This window comes from Coregonus clupeaformis, chromosome 40, assembly GCF_020615455.1.
Source record: "Coregonus clupeaformis isolate EN_2021a chromosome 40, ASM2061545v1, whole genome shotgun sequence".
Taxonomy (NCBI): Eukaryota; Metazoa; Chordata; class Actinopteri; order Salmoniformes; family Salmonidae; genus Coregonus; species Coregonus clupeaformis.
This window is the reverse complement of record NC_059231.1, coordinates 12,692,660-12,710,588: the sequence shown is the minus strand read 5'-3', so window position 1 is coordinate 12,710,588 and position 17,929 is coordinate 12,692,660. Positions and strand designations below refer to the sequence as shown.

Here is a 17,929-nt window from a genome sequence, read left to right as displayed (position 1 = left end):
TATATGAGGAAGAAGGACGTAATCAATGACGTCTGACGCTTCCTTACGTCTCACAACCACCTGATTGGTTTGGTATATAGAGATAAATAGTAATGGCGTCTTTTTTGTAGGCACTAACTCCGCTATGGTTAGTTGGGACAAAGCCCCATGGAAAATGAACGCCTAAATGAACGCCTAAAATAAGGTATGTGGTGAACACAGACTTAGGAGATCTTGTACGTTCTGTTCTATGAGATAATATTCATCAGCTAACGTCAGTTTTTGTGAATGTTGAAGAATTTATGTTATTAAAAAAGCACATAAACCACAAAGGCTTCATAATTCATAAAGGTAATGTTAACTGACTGCTATTATCTCATAGAACAAAACGTAAGATCTCCTAAGCATGTGTTAACCTCAGGAAGGAGACGCGTTCTGTCTCCTAGAGATGAATGTACTTTGGTGCGAAAAGTGCAAATCAATCCCAGAACAACAGCAAAGGACCTTGTGAAGATGCTGGAGGAAACAGGTACAAAAGTATCTATATCCACAGTAAAACAATACCTATATCGACATAACCTGAAAGGCTGCTCAGCAAGGAAGAAGCAACTGCTCCAAAACTGCCATAGAAAAGTCTGACTACGGTTTTCATCTGCACATGGGGACAAAGATCGTACTTTTTGGAGAAATGTCCTCTGGTCTGATGAAACAAAAATAGAACTGTTTGGCCATAATGACCATCGTTATGTTTGGAGGAAAAAGTGGGAGCTTGCAAGCCGAAGAACACCATCCCAACCGTGAAGCACGGGGGTGGCAGCATCATGCTGTGGGGGTGCTTTGCTGCAGGAGGGACTGGTGCACTTCACAAAATAGATGGCATTATGAGGAAGGAAAATTATGTGGATATATTGAAGCAACATCTCAACACATCAGTCAGGAAGTTAAAGCTTGGTCGCAAATGGGTCTTCCAAATGGACAATGATCCCAAGCATACTTCCAAAGTTATGGCAAAATGGCTTAAGGACAACAAAGTCAAGGTATTGGAGTGGCCATCACAAAGCCCTGACCTCAATCCTATAGAAAATGTGTGGGCAGAACTGAAAAAGTGTGTGCGAGCAAGGAGGCCTGCAAACCTGACTCAGTTACACCAGCTCTGTCAGGAAGAATGGGCCAAAATTCACCCAACTTATTGTGGGAAGCTTGTGGAAGGCTACCCGAAACGTTTGACCCAAGTTAAACAATTTAAAGGCAATGCTACCAAATACTAATTGAGTGTATGTAAACTTCTGACCCACTGGGAATGTGATGAAATAAATAAAAGCTAAAATAAATCATTCTCTCTACTATTATTCTGACATTTCACATTCTTAAAATAAAGTGGTGATCCAAGACAGGGCATTTTTACTAGGATTAAATGTCAGGAATTGTGAAAAACTGAGTTTACATGTATTTGGCTAAGGTGTATGTAAACTTCCGACTTTAACTGTACCTCCAATACCTCGTACCTCTGCACATTGATCTGGTACTGGTACTCCCTGTATATAGCTCCACATTGATCTGGTACTGGTACTCCCTGTATATAGCTCCACATTGATCTGGTACTGGTACTCCCTGTATATAGCTCCACATTGATCTGGTACTGGTACTCCCTGTATATAGCTCCATTCTTATGTATTTTATTGTATTCCTCGTGTTAGTTACTATTTTTTATTATTATTTATTATTATTATCATCAACTCTGCATCTTTGGGAAAGGTTCGTAAGCAAGCATTTCACTGTAACATCTACACCAGTTGTATTCGGCGCATGTGATAAATACAATTTTATTTGAGTTATAAACAATGAGCCATGACTAGAATACAGTATATCAGCGGAGGCTCCTCAGATGAAGAATGGGAGGACCATCCTCCTCAGTGAATTTCATTTTTAAAAAAAGAAAGTAAAACATAAAAAAGTTATCATTTTTAGATCAAACTAAACTAAATATATTCACGTCACCAAATAATTGATTAAAACACACTTTTTTTTGCAATGGTCTACAGTAGCCTCAACAGCACTCTGTAGGGTAGCACCATGGTGTAACCCGAGGACAGCTAGCTTCCGTCCTCCTCTGAGTACATTGACTTCCATACAAAACCTAGGAGGCTCATGGTTCTCACCCCCTTCCATAGACTTACACAGTAATTATGACAACTTCTGGAGGTCGTCCTCCAACCTATCGGAGCTCTTGCAGCATGGCCACCCAATCAAAGGATCAGAGAATGAATCTAGTACGGAAAGCACAAGCTACAGCTAACTAGAACTGCAGTGTATAAAATGTGGTGAGTAGTTGACTCAAAGAGAGAGAAAGACAATAGTTGAACAGTTTTGAACGAATGAATTTCTTCCAAAATGAAGGAGAAGCAAGAGAGAAATAGTAATTTCTTTTCAGTTTCACTTACTTAGCTAGCAAATGCAGCTAGCTAGTTTAGCCTACTCAAACACCCTGCTCAAATAGAGGGATGCTATGCTGGCCATGACTATCCAACACAACACTGGAACTCTTCCAAGTCAAGGTAAGCTTTTGGTTTTACTAATTTATTGCCACCGGGGCCCGCTGGTGTCAGTGCTAAACTGCTTACTGACTGTACACTGTAACGTTACTGCATGATTGTAGCGTATTTACTAACGCGTTAGTTCCATTAGCCAAGTTACTTTAGCTAATATGGTGACAACAATGTAGGCTGTGTGTAGCGGTTATGATATGGTTTGGCTTGGAATGTTTTTTTTCGCCTGGTCACATACAGCTGATGTGTTGTACCTTGAAGTCCACAAACGAAGGGAAAACGTGAAAGGAGGAGCGCGCATAGATGCGATAAGGAGTACAACGTGGCTGATATGAAGGTGAACAGTGTTCACGCGTGATCAGGGGTGTATTCACTCCGCCGATTCTGTTGAAAAACATTTCTTAAACGGAAGCAACCAGAACGAAACGGGGATCAACATACCTGAATTTGTCCAATAGAAACTGTCGTTTGCAACTGTTGGACAAATGATTACACCCTAGATCAGCAAGATGCAGGCAAGAGTGTGCAAGGCGGTATTGAAAGTGTCACTGTCTGTCCATGTGTCACTGTCTGTCGCCTCAAAATTGTCTCTCGACCTGTGTGCACCTACTTGTAAACTTTAATTCATAGGCTAGGTTGTAGCAACCTCATAATGGGTATAGGGAACATGTGAGTATCATGTAGTAGCCTAAACCTATAGATGTTACATTGAGCTGGGTGAATGGAATATGAATGACAGTCATCCAATATGCTGTAATAGAAATAAGGCCACACTCATTCAAAAATGTATTGTCCTCCCTCATCTTAAACGGCACCGACTGCCACTGCAGTATACACATATAAAGTGGGTATACCAGTATGTAATCATTATTAAAGTGACCAGTGTTCGATGACTCTGTACTGTACATAGGGCAGCAGTGTCTAAGGTGCAGAGTAGTGGTGGTAGCCAGCTAATGACAGTGTCTGAGGTTCAGGGCAGGCTACTGGGCTGAGGCCGGCTAGTGGTGACTGTTTAACAGTCTGATGGCCTGGAGATAGAAGCTGTTTATCAGTCTCTTTGCCCCAACTTTGATACACCTGCACTGTCTCTGCCTTCTAGATGGTAGAGTGGTGAACAGGCTGTGGTTCGGGTGGCTGAGGTCCTTGATGATCTTCTTGGCCTTTTTTTTATTTTATTTTTTTATTTCACCTTTATTTAACCAGGTAAACCAGTTGAGAACAAGTTCTCATTTACAACTGCGACCTGGCCAAGATAAAGCAAAGCAAAGCAGTGCGATAAAAACAACAACACAGAGTTACATATGGGGTAAAACAAAACAAAGTCAAAAATACAACAGAAATAAATATATATACAGTGCCTTCCTGTGACACTGGGTGCTGTAGATGTCCTGGAGGGCAGGCAGTGTGCCCCCGGTGATGCGTTGGGCAGACCGCACCACCCTCTGGAGAGCCCTGCGGTTGCGGACGGTGCAATTGCCGTACCAGGCGGTGATACAGCCCAACAGGATGCTCTTAACGGTGCATCTGTAACAGTTTGTGAGGGTCTTAGGGGCCAAGCCAAATTTTTTCAGCCTCCTGCCTTGTAGGGTTGTCACGATACCAATATCGCGATACCACTATACCAGATTTTCCGTGGCAAAAAAGAAAACACAAATTAGACTAATCTATGGTCCTATAAAAACCTACTTATGTAAAATTGTGGGTGCTATAGCTTTCAAAATAAACAAATGTGACTCTAGGTGACAACATATTGCTGTTTGTTTCTAACATTAGGACTGTTTCCTCAAGAAATTACATGTTTTGTTTCCTTGCCAAGATACTCCGGAGTATCGCGATACTGGTATCGTGACAACCCCAAAAAGTCTTCACCACACCCTCCACCATGGCCCCTTCGATAAGGATGGGGGCGTGCTCTCTCTGCACTCTCCTGTTGTCCACGATGAGCTCCTTCCTTTTGTTGACGTTGAGGGAGAGGTTATTTTCCTGGCACCACTCTTCCAGGGCCCTCACCTCCTCCCTGTACGCTATCTCGTCATTGTTGGTAATCAGGCCAACCACTGTTGTGTCGTCAGCATACTTGATTATCTTCCTCTCTTCAAAGAATGGCACCGAAGGAGATGGCTGCCGTTTTACGGGCTCCTAACCAATTGTGCTATTGTGTGTGTTTTTTCGTGTTATTTGTAACTTATTTTGTACATAATGTTTCTGCCACCGCCTCTTATGACCGAAAATAGCTTCTGGATATCAGGACAGCGATTACTCACCTCATACTGGACGAAGATTTTTTATTTAACGAGTCGGACGCAAAGGCCCAAATCCCTGTCATTCGCATGAAAAAGAGGCAGAGATATCGGGGACGTAGGTCGGGGTGCCTTGTAAGGATCCGACGGAGAGTGGGTAATCTGCCTCTACCATCAGTCCTACTACCAACGTACAATCATTGGATAAAGAAATTGACGAACTACGATCACGGATATCCTACCAATGGGGCATTAAAAATCTTAAGTTTCACCGAGTCGTGGCTGAACGACGACATGGATAACACACAGCTGGCGGGATTTACGCTGCATCGGCAAGATAGAACAGCTGCCACCGGTAAGACAAGGGGTGGCGGTCTGTTTATATTTGTGAACAACAGCTGGTGCACGAAATCTAATATTAAGGAAGTCTCTAGGTTTTGCTCGCCTGAGGTAGAGTATCTCATGATAAGCTGTAGACCACACTATTTACCAAGAGAGTTTTCATCTATATTTTTCATAGTACCACCACAAACCGATGCTGGCACTAAGACCGCACTCAATGATGCAGGGAAACTTAAATCCGTTTTACCTCATTTCTACCAGCATGTTAAATGTGCAACCACAGGAAAAAAAAACTCTAGACCACCTTTACTCCAAACACAGAGATGCATACAAAGCTCTCCCTCACCCTCCATTTGGCAAATCCAACCATAACTCTATCCTCCTGATTCCTGCTTACAAGCGAAAACTAAAGCAGGAAGCATCAGTGACTCGGTCAATAAAGAAGTAGTCAGATGACACAAATGCTAAGCTACATGACTGTTTTGCTAGCACAGACTGGAATATGTTCCGGGATTCTTCCGATGGCATTGAGGAGTACACCACATCAGTCACTGGCTTCATCAATAAGTGCATAGATGACATCGTCCCCACAGTGACTGTACGTATATACCCCAACCAGAAGCCATGGGTAGAGCTTCCGCTTTCAAGGAGCGGGACTCTAACCCGGACGCTTATAAGAAATCCCACTATGCTCTCCGACGAACCATCAAACAGGGAAAGCGTCAATACAGGACTAAGATTGAATCGTACTACACCGGCTCCGATGCTCGTCGGATGTGGCAGGGTTTGCAAACTATTACAGACTCTAAAAGGGAAGCACAGCCGCGAGCCGCCAAGTGACACAAGCCTACCAGACGAGCTAAATCACATCTATGCTCGCTTCGAGGCAAGCAACACTGAAGCATGAATGAGAGTATCAGCTGTTCCGGACATCTGTGTGATCACGCTCTCCGTAGCCGATGTGAGTAAGACCTTTAAACAGGTCAACATTCACAAGGCCGCAGGGCCAGACGGATTACCAGGACGTGTCTTCAGAGCATGCGCTGACCAACTGGAAAGTGTCTTCACTGACATTTTCAACCTCTCCCTGACTGAGTCTGCAATGCCAACATGTTTCAAGCAGACCACCATAGTCCCTGTGCCCAAGAACACTAAGGTAACCTACCTAAATGACTACCGACCCGTAGCACTCACGTCTGTAGCCATGAAGTGCTTTGAAAGGCTGGTCATGGCTCACATCAACACTATTATCCCAGAAACCCTAGACCCACTCCAGTTTGCATACCGCCCCAACAGATCCACAGATGATGCAATCTCTATTGCACTACACACTGCCCTTTCCCACCTGAACAAAAGGAACACCTACGTGAGAATGCTATTCATTGACTACAGCTCAGTGGTCAACACCATAGTGTCCTCAAAGCTCATCACTAAGCTAAGGACTCTGTGACTAAACACCTCCCTCTGCAACTGGATCCTGGACTTCCTGACGGGCCGCCCCCAGTTGGTAAGGGTAGGTAACAACACATCTGCCACGCTGATCCTCAACACGGGGGCCCCTCAGGGATGGGTGTTCAGTCCCCTCCTGTACTCCCTGTTCACCCATGACTGCATGGCCAGGCACGACTCCAACACCCTCATTAAGTTTGCCGATGTCACAACAGTGGTAGGCCTGATCACCGACAACGATGAGACAGCCTATAGGGAGGAGGTCAGAGACCTGGCCATGTGGTGCCAGGATAACAACCTCTCCCTCAACGTGATCAAGAAAAAGGAGATGATTGTGGACTACAGGAAAAAGAAGAGGACCGAGCACACCCCCATTCTCATTGTTGTGGAGCAGTTTGAGAGCTTCAAGTTTCTTGGTGTCCACATCACCAACAAACTATCATGGTCCAAACACACCAAGACAGTTGTGAAGAGGTCACGACAAAGCCTATTCCCCCTCAGGAGACTGAAAAGATTTGGCATGGGTCCTCAGATCCTCAAAAAGTTATACAGCTGCACCATTGAGAGCATCCTGACTGGTTGTATCACTGCCTGGTATGGCAACTGCTCGGCCTCCGACCGCAAGGCACTACAGAGGGTAGTGCGTACGGCCCAGTACATCACTGGGGCCAAGCTTCCTGCCATCCAGGACCTCTATACCAGGCGGTGTCAGAGGAAGGCCCTAAAAATGGTCAAAGACTCCAGCCACCCTAGTCATAGACTGTTGTCTCCGCTACGGCACGGCAAGCAGTACCGGAGCGCCAAGTCTAGGTCCAAAAGGCTTCTTAACAGCTTCTACCTCAAAGCCATAAGACTCCTGAACAGCTAATCAAATGGCTACCCGGACTATTTGCATTGTCACATTGATCACATTTCCAGCATGGCCGACAACCAGACCTCCCTTGCCCGCCACAGGAAGCAAAATGGTAATTAATTAATAAATAGGTGACCATTGCTTTTGCAGCACCTTAATTAATAAAAAGATTTTACATTTACACATTTAGCAGACGCTCTTATCCAGAGCGACTTACAGTTAGTGAGTGCATACATTTTTCATACTGGCCCCCCGTGGGAAACGAACCCACAACCCTGGCGTTGCAAGCGCCATGCTCTACCAACTGAGCTACAAGGGACCCAGATTTCAAACGTAAAACGTCAACTCTGAACACGCTCTGGAAACTTGTGGCCCGGCATGCTGCTGGCTCACCCGATTAGGGTAGGCCTTCATTGTAAATAAGAATTAGTTCTTAACAGACTTGCCTAGTTAAATGTTTAAAAAAGTAGACAACATTCACCACATCACTAGCCCGCGGACGCATTGCAGGTCAACACGGGTGCGTTCATTGCTAGGCTGCGGTTGCAGGTCGACACGGGTGCGTTCCAGGTGGACTTCATTGCTTCTTAATTTACGGGTGTATTACAACGTTTGGATAGTTAACGTAACAGATTAGCATAACTAGTTCCGATTATTTGGTGATTTATTGGCCCCTACTTTTATTTTGTACAAATCCCAAATCCCTATTGGGGGGCTTACCACCTCTGTTCCTGTAGAGTTTTCGCTCCAAACCCAGTAGTAACGAACGTGATTCAGCTTATCAACCAGTTAGTTAGGTGCGCTAGATAAGGGTATGAAGAAAAACCTACACTCCCATTCAAACCCAGAATCCTATACTGGATTTCTCAAGATTTCCAACACGATTTAACGAGACAAGATTTGGAAGGATGGCCACACGAGGCTAGTGTTGAACATATCAGCTAACCACATATTGGTGGTGTTCCTGCCTGATTACGTTGAAGACGTTGCATTGCATCAACCAATGGTTGTGCGCCACGTCATCGACTGTCGGGCATTACATTGCTATATCATATGATGTGGTTAGCTGATATGTTAAACACCTATCCAAGCTTTGTGAGATCTGGCAGCCGTCTGCAATGTAGTCAGGCAGGAATGCCACCCATGTGATATAGCGGTATAGCAATCTAACGCCCGACTGCTCAGTCGATGACGTGGCATGCAAATGACGTGCTATGCAACTATTGGTTGATGCTGCAATGGATTATCTGCAATTTGGTCAGAGCCTGGAACATGATCCTCAACTAGCTGAAACAGGTATGTTCGGGTTGGACTGAATACCCACAGGAGGGTAGGTCTCCAGGAAGAGGGTTAGTTAGCTCTGTTGTAACCTAAGTACTAGGTCGTATTTATTGGTGAGGACCGTAGCAAAACTCCCTTTTGCAATGGAAAACTAGATCTTTGGTTTTGGTACTGTCCATTTGTAGCTTGTTTTTGGACACAGGTCCAGGAATGGCTAAAGGATTGCAATATTTACCTGGAGCTAACCATGCAGATATCATTACTGGGTGATCTGAAAAGTCATAGTAAATCGATCAATAATATAATAATACTTTTAGCAAAAATGTTTATTTTCAATTTACAATCTGTAGAAACAATGAGAATAGAAAGGTTCAGAACTTTTGTAAAACACCACAGTACAGTTGAAAAATATATGGCAAATAGAAATCCAATATGGATGGTTTTAAGAGATGGATGGGTGGTGTTGAATGGAGCTGAATGTTGGGACCAATAACAACTAATAACAACAAGATAACTAATGTAAATCATACTGTGTCCATAATAAGTATATAGGTTGTAGGTTGAGAGCTTTTGTGAAAGAGCACAGTTAGAAAGATATGGCATATAGAAGCAAACCAGATGGACATCATGAAAATGATCGGAGAGGTTGAGGGTAGAGGAAGTTCAGGAGTAAAAACAAACAAAATAGAATTATTGTAAAATTGACTGTGTCCATAAAATGTATATAGTATGTATAAGCTGGAAGTAGAGGCCTAAGCATTATTGTTCACTAGTTTACTCCAATTAGGGAAGGGGTGGTGGGGTTGGAAAGTAATAAAGGGAAATATATATTTTTAAAGGATATGTAAATGTATGTGTATATATGTATGTATGTATGTATGTATGTATGTATTTTATTTATTTTATTTTATTTTTTGCGAGAAAAAAAACATATGGGGGATTGGAAGGATGCAGACAATTACATTGATGGTAGTTACAATCTATCTGCAATATTAAAGCTGATCTACCCCCCTCCCCCCAAAGAAACTACAAAAAAACAAAGTACCCACTTTGGATATTGGTTCCTGGTTATATTAATTGTGTAAGCATTGACCAGAGAGAGTTTAAATCCATGCGAGAAAGTGTACTATTGCACACCTCGGGAATAACATTGATATTTAAGACAGACACGACACGCAGCCTAGCAACGAAAACAGGAAATGACACCAAACCATGGTCCCCGGGAAATTTAAACCGAAAAGACTGCTACTACAAAATGGAAAATCCTTTTAAATTGATTATATATTCAAATCGAATTGCACTCAAGACATGTTCTTCCCTACTATGGGTCATATTAGCGGGCTATCCCGGGGTAAAATCCATTACATTAGCTTTTTAAATCACAGTTTAAAAAAATAATACGATTAAGTACCTTTGACGAAGGGAAAGGACATCAGAAGATCTTCTTCTAGTTTTAGTTACAGCACAATAAAAATTGCCATTACCGCCACCAACGTATGCGGGGTGTAATAACAGCCGTGGTTGATGCTTTTTGCCTACTTGGAAATTACGATATGAAACGTTGATTTGATCCTTCTAAGCAACTAGTGGGTCAGGTGGCGCCCCACTGTCTGATTCATATCGCGTGATTTCTGATGATTGTTCTCGATTATATCGACTGATTGGTTCTGTATCGGGTGTACAGTGATGCAACAACCCTCTTGACAATGAAAGAGAGTGAAATTCCTTGAATGACAGAACAATCTTGAACATTCCAACTGTTGTCTAATCTTTCCAATGATGATTAGTGGTAAAAATGAATGTAGTCAAAGAGGAATACAGAAATATTTGTTGTGGTGTAGTGTGAATACAAAAAACAACGCCATTTCCACTGAAATGTTGTGTATGCTATTTCAATTTTTGTGGTAGGCCTACATCATGTACCTTTTACCCACATGTACATATTACCTCAACTAGCCGGTGCTCCCGCACATTGACTCTGCACCGGTACCCCCCTGTATATAGCCTCCCTACTGTTATTTTATTTTACTTCTGCTCTTTTTTTCTCAACACTTTTTTGTTGTTGTTGTTATGGGGCGGCAGGTAGCTTAGTGGTTAAGAGCGTTGTGCCAGTAACCGAAAGGCCGCTGGTTCTAATCCCCGAGCCGACTAGGTGAAAAATCTGTCGATGTGCCCTTGAGCAAGGCACTTAACCGTAATTACTCCTGTAAATCGCTCTGGATAAGAGCGTCTGCTAAATGACTTATTTATTTATTGTACTTTTTTTATTAAAAAATAAATGCATTGTTGGTTAATTATTTCACAGTAATGTCTACACCTGTTGTATTCGGCGCATGTGGCAAATACATTTTTATTTGATTTGATTTTTTCCCCTCAACTCCATCTAGGGCTTGAATGAAAAACAGTTGTGTTCGTCTTAATGATGATAGTGATGATAGTGAATGTGACTGGCCAGTCTGGATGACGTCAACATTTTGGAGGGAAGAAAAAGGAACTCGTAATGCGGTTTGATCCAGAGACTTGGCTACCGGCGAGGAGACAGCTGATCGGATTGGAACGAAATAAAAAATATATATAAAAAAAAAAAAAAGGAATATCGTTTCATTGAACAGGTAATATTGATTAAATACGTTTTACTAGTTGAACATGTAGTCAGTTTCTTTAAAAAAAAAATATCGAAAGGAAAGTGTGCCTGATTCTGTATCCGCCGTTAACGTGGTAACGTCTAAACCCTTGTAGCTCAGTTGGTAGAGCATGGCGCTTGCAACGCCAGGGTTGTGGGTTCGTTTCCCACGGGGGGCCAGTATGAAAAAAAAAAAAAAAGTATACACTCACTAACTGTAAGTCGCTCTGGATAAGAGCGTCTGCTAAATGACTAAAATGTAACTGAAACAAGCAATGGCTGAGGAAATGGCATATCAGCAAACGGTTGTAGTCTTTTTATTGAGTTTATAGCTAACGTTAGCTAGACAGCTAAGTCAGCCGTTTTGTAACGTAGTACTAATGTTAGATCCTCTGGTCTTGCCTTTAACTTGCTAGTTAACCTTGGCCACCTCAACAACGAGAGACCTAGCTAGCTAACCTTGGCCAGCTCAACAACGAGAGACCTAGCTAGCTAACCTTGGCCAGCTCAACAACGAGAGACCTAGCTAGCTAACCTTGGCCAGCTCAACAACGAGAGACCTAGCTAGCTAACCTTGGCCAGCTCAACAACGAGAGAGCTAGCTAGCTAACATTGGCCAGCTCAACAACGAGAGAGCTAGCTAGCTAACCTTGGCCAGCTCAACAACGAGAGAGCTAGCTAGCTAGCTAACCTTGGCCAGCTCAACAACGAGCTAGCTAGCTAACCTTGGCCAGCTCAACAACGAGAGAGCTAGCTAGCTAGCTAACCTTGGCCAGCTCAACAACGAGCTAGCTAGCTAACCTTGGCCAGCTCAACAGCGAGATAGCTAGCTAACCTTGGCTAGCTCAACAACGAGCGAGCTAGCTAGCTAAACTTGGCCAGCTCGATAACAAGCTAGCAAACATTGCCCGTCCTTTGTCCACCTCAACAAGCTAAAGTTGATTAACTAAGAACAGTTTATCAACAAAACTGTCATTCAAATAGCTAGCTAGTAATGCAGCCTAATTTCCCGTTTGATGGCTATACTACCTAGCTTACGTGGCTACACCCAAAAGCCGGTACGTTGTCATTCTACTAACGTTACTCCACGCAAGCAGCACTGCAGTGGTTACGTAACACTCCTCGTGTCGGGATCAATGAACATTCCACAGGGCAAATTATGGAAGTCCAGTCAGCATATTGAACAAGTTGAACACCCCTAACTAACAAGTTATCATCTCTTGTTGGGGATTGTCAGCAACGTTTCATGGGAAATGATGTAACACCAAGGTTATTGAAGGTGGCCACGAGTAAACCATCTGCCTTTCTTCCATTGATTTATTTCCGCTACATACTGTACTCATGTAGCTTGCTACTAATTACTACTGTGCAGAGATACTAGCACGAATACGATTTCTTCTAAAATAATTTGAAATGGAGAACTTGTTGTTCACACGTAATTTTGTTTCACTTCAAAGTAAAATGTTCTACACTAAATTGTTAAGAATTCAAGTATTAATTTATGTTGGAGGCAGATTCTCGTTTTACTGTGTAATGTATCTCACCTGTGGTAAGTTGCAGGTGGCTACATGGATAAAATAGCCATTCAACCAGTTTTGAGAAGAACAGAATATTTATCCTCCATTGCACTCTATTGCAAAGTACAAGGGTGGGTTTATTTTAGCGTAACTGTTACTGGCTACTAAATATTTCTTTTCTATCTCCTTTCGATAATGCATTTAATGTATTAAATCATGACATTACGATTTTTTTGCTTTTCAATGGAACTTCCAAAGCCAACGATAGTGAACATTGAAAATATTCCTCTTCTCTGTCATCTCAGCATTGAGTAGACGTCAATAGGAAATTACTATGAAATAATACAAATATTTCAGGTGTGGTTACATTTATATTTGACTTTATTTTTCATTCCTTACATACAAGTAAAATTGGCAGCGAGAAGAGAAATCCCAGTGCGGAATTATTTTTAGCCTATTCATTGGTGGAAATAGCAGTCGATGGAAATGTATTTGACTGGTCATGCTTCAGTCTATTGGTTAATTTGAATAATTTAGGGGAATTAAATTGGCGCGTGTCCAGTATATTATGCATTTTATCACACGGGTACAGCATACAGAGCATGCTTCATCAGCTCGTCACATCACTTTGCAATGAGCTGTAGGGCTGGGTGGTATTCCGTATTTTATGATGAACCGGTATTGATGATATACAGCCTGACTATACCAGTGATGGTAGGCCTAAATCAGCATGTTTGTGCAACAGTATCTTCTAAATCAAAGAGGAGTTCGCGAAGCATGAATGTTAGCTAACATGAGGTAGCTAAGATGACATTAAATGTAGCCAAATATTATAGGGTCCCCTAGGAAACACTTAGGTTCCTACCCTCTCACAAACTCCTCTCTGGCATTTTCATTCGTTGTCATGTCAAACCACAATGTATTCAAAGTGCCCACTATTATATTCTAACTATAGAATAATCATTTCATTTCCATGATTCCAACAGTTCACCCAAGTGTTTTGCTCTAATTCGCAATTGCAACATTTGGTAAAAAAATGAGGCCTAGATTGTTTGCCCATATCGTCATGCCCAACGTGGAAATGAGTGCAGAAATTGATGAAAAAAATGCTGAAAATAATTGTGGGTTGAATTGAACAGTATAAAACAGAATAGAGGCCCGTTGAAGTCACTTACAATGTATGTGTTGCCACCCTAGGGTCACGCACTACTCATAAAGGAATTTGTTTAACGTATTATTAAAAAACATAAAATACTGTCATACCGTGATATAGTTTGACCATGTCGCCCAGACCTAATGTGTTGGAGGCAGTATGCATTTTGAAAACATACAGTATTGTTTGAGTCCTGAACGTTTTACTACATATTATGAGGCATGTCTTACCTTGCTTCAAAGTAGCCTAGCCAAAATCAGATCATATCTGTGGAGGCAATTAATTTTTTCAAATCTTTCATTGTCCTTTAGCCAACGGCACAACCCCAGTCATATTAGCAACTAGGTTTGGGCGCAATACCGGGGTATTTGGAAATAGCCATGGGATGGTTTTTCAGTACCATCAATACCATTTAATATTTGTAGCTACTTAAGTAAATACCTGCAGTCAATTTGTGCAATAGGTTAGGAGATAAAGCAGATCGCGTTCTTATTTTACACTATGAAGCTTGCCGTAGTTCCCTAGAAGAGTTGAGCCAGTCACGTGTTTGTAAATGGCACAGCGGGAGAAAGGGACCGCCTATCGTTGCATCCTCGATTTGCATGTTATGTTTAATATGAATTACCGTAATCTCAATGGCATTTCTGTCATTCTGAGCACCGTGGGTGGACGCCCTAATCGGGTTACGCACCCAATGTATATGGGTCCGGTAAATTAAAATGCTGTCGGTTAAATGTCTAATGGAAACCCTGCTCTGTACTCCCCATACTGTTCTGTCTTTAGTCATCCTACTGTATTTAGCTAGGCCAGCTGGTGAGATGTCTGACAATTTATTCACTAGGTCTTCAAAAAAGAGGCATACTATCCCACTCTCTCCTTGTTGTGTACATTCTTCTCTCTCATGCGGTCTGTGTGTATCTAACCTAATGTAGCAGGCGTAAAAGTGTATACATCTATGACTGAGCTGGGGAAAACGGGTGCAATGGATTATGGTCATTGTAGTTAATTACCATGTTTTTGTGCTGAGCTAGGTTGAATATTTGCTTAATGAAAACTACAACTCCTTTCAGCCCAGCGTTCCATATAGTTCTTGAGTTGATTTCTCTCTAGAGAAACGGCGCGTTGGGCTCAAAAAACGAAATGGAAAATGGTTAATTGAATAGTCGGTCAATTAATTGTTTAATAACCCCAGAAAACCCAAAATGTTGGTTAATTGCACTACTACTAATGGAGAGAGAATCTGCTTTTATAGGTACCATAGCTAACCTCTTTGAATTTTATCCAATAGGGAACATGGGTGACATTGACAAGGGAAAGAAGGCTTTTGTCCAGAAGTGTGCCCAGTGTCATACTGTTGAAAATGGAGGAAAGCACAAGGTCGGGCCAAACCTCTGGGGTCTGTTTGGACGCAAGACTGGACAGGCTGAAGGCTTTTCCTACACGGATGCCAACAAAGCCAAAGGTATGTGTGAGATTGTCACCATTCTACAGGAAATAAATAGACTGACAATGTGACACATTTTAATTCTCATCCTAACTTGTCCCTTCACGTGATTTTTCAGGCATTGTCTGGGACACTGATACCCTCATGACGTACTTGGAGAACCCAAAGAAATACATTCCAGGAACAAAGATGATCTTCGCAGGCATCAAGAAGAAGGGCGAGCGTGCAGATCTCATAGCATATTTGAAGTCTGCAACTTCGTAGATTAACATCTACGTTTTGTTCAGTGTTTTTTTTGTCTTCTAGAAATATCAACTGTTCAGAGGAAAAGGGGAAGCTTAGACTCTTATTCTTAGCATTTTAACAGTTATGTCTGATAATATAATATGCCATTTAGCAGACGCTTTTATCCAAAGCGACTTACAGTCATGTGTGCATACATTTTTACATATGGGTGGTCCCGGGGATCGAACCCACTACCCTGGCGTTACAAGCGCCATGCTCTACCAATTGAGCTACAGAGGACCACATGTCTGATGTTGCGACTCTTTCATTAGTCTGCATGACATAACTGCTGGGACTCTGAATGGCGTTTGCATGATCAGTTGCCATATTTATCACAGCTGTGTCTTTTTGATCTGTTCCTCCATCTTGATGGCGTATATAATATCCCCTGGTTTAACAGGCGCTAATATACATAGTAAATTATTGAACCATAGACTAAGTACTCCAGGAATGTATTGAGTCAAAGCTGTGTGAAATATATGCAATGAAGCAAACAACGATCTAAATTACACTAATTGAATGGTTACTGGTTTTAATACTTGCATGGCTAATGCAAACGTTAAATCAGATTTGGAATAGTCTAAATTTCAAAGGGTTACCTTGAAAGTAATCGCTACCCCAGACCCTGGGAATGTCTTCATGTTGCCAATACTTCATGATATGTACGTTTGTTAATTTAATAAATGACATGCTAAACAAGTGTCCCAATTTTGTTTTTATGTGGTCAAGGATCAGGAAAGCAACACTGCCACTACCTCCCACTCCAACCAAGGTGCATGAATTGAGCAAAACCCTGATTAAGGGATTTAAGGCTTGTAACGTGTCTTGAGTTCAGGTACAAGTATTAGACAAACGTTTATATTATGATTAAAGGCAAGAGGCAATATAAGGCTTGCCTGGTTACCCGAACGCCTTCCTCCGGCCAAACGCTACGCCACGCCTACGGACGTTAGACCGCGAACACATTCTAACCGTTCTGATTGGTCCCAGAATACGTGGGTAAAGCGGCATTTTGAACGTTCGTCATTTGCTTTGATACTCTGGTTAGAGATGATCCAGTTGCGGATTACTTGTGACGTCACCGCAAACGACTTCAACAATGGCAGACTGAAGTATGTAGCGAACACAGCAGCGGAAGAATTCAGTTTGATTCGTCAGGCAAATATAAGGCCCCTGTAAGTGTTTGTTAGTTCATACATTAAAATGGCAGCGTTTCAGAAGGACACTTGGATGACCTTGTCTTACATTAATATGTGAGAGAGTAGTAATGCTGCATTCATAACCAAGGTGGAAATTACCAGCTGTGAAGTCATAAATACCAGTTGGACACATTCACGTGCTTTGAACTAATTGAGAAACGCTGATTGGCTAATGGCCAACAAGTTGAGTCAACCGTAGACTAAAGGTACACCTATCATGCTTAAAAAAAACATTAATAGATTGCTTTTTATAATGTTTTGTTGCATTTAACTGCTGAAAATGCTATCGAGGTAATTTCTTTAGTAGGTGACGTCAGCATGTGGGAGTCCGAGCCCAGGGATGATATGCCGCATTCAAGTGCTAGTCGGAACTATGGAACTCAGAAATGTCTGACTTGCTAACTGGTTGAACGCGGCACACGTAAAACTACAACCCATTAGAAAGTCTGACATTTCTGAGTTTCCAAGTTCTGACTAGCAGCCAGCAATAGACCAGTTTCCCACTAGTAATTACCAGTTGAAGGGGTGTTCAAGTAAATTCCACCTTCGCACTTGGTTATGAACGCAGGGTAAGTGCCCAATAGTTTCTCAATCCTCAGTCCATGGGTTGTTACAGGGGAGGTCAAGCAAACTTGAATGGAATGGCCAAACCCATAGAGAGAAAGGACACTAGCCCAAAAGCTTTTGCATGGGCAGCGCCATTGAGGACTTTCACCATTTTAAAGTAATCAACTGGGCGGGACTTCCTGCGTTGAGGAAGGATCACATCATTCCATCCGTGTCATCGGGAGCGATCAGCCAATGAATAGCCTCTACCAGGCTTTCACCTCACCTTTGTTATGAAAGCATGTATTTAATAATTACCTGAGCATTAATGTCTCTGAGCAAAAATATGAGTATTTTTTTAACCATAATTTCTCTTTCTAACGGGGGCTTGACCTGCCATGCTTTTATTAAAATGTAGAAAAACAGCCTTTTGTTATCTACTAGACAAATAGATGGAAGTTGGTTGTAAACA

At 42.1% G+C, this 17,929-nt stretch overlaps 1 protein-coding gene across 1 annotated transcript; it reads left to right on the top strand.

The window, feature by feature from the left end:
• The first annotated feature begins 11,201 nt into the window (after positions 1 to 11,201).
• LOC121555055 (cytochrome c) lies at positions 11,202 to 15,880 on the top strand. Its single transcript, XM_041868828.2, has 3 exons — positions 11,202 to 11,302; positions 15,272 to 15,445; positions 15,546 to 15,880. The coding sequence occupies exons 2-3, from the start codon at positions 15,277 to 15,279 to the stop codon at positions 15,689 to 15,691; spliced, it is 315 nt and encodes a 104-aa protein (XP_041724762.1). The 5' UTR covers positions 11,202 to 11,302; positions 15,272 to 15,276; the 3' UTR covers positions 15,692 to 15,880.
• Positions 15,881 to 17,929: the final 2,049 nt, after the last annotated feature.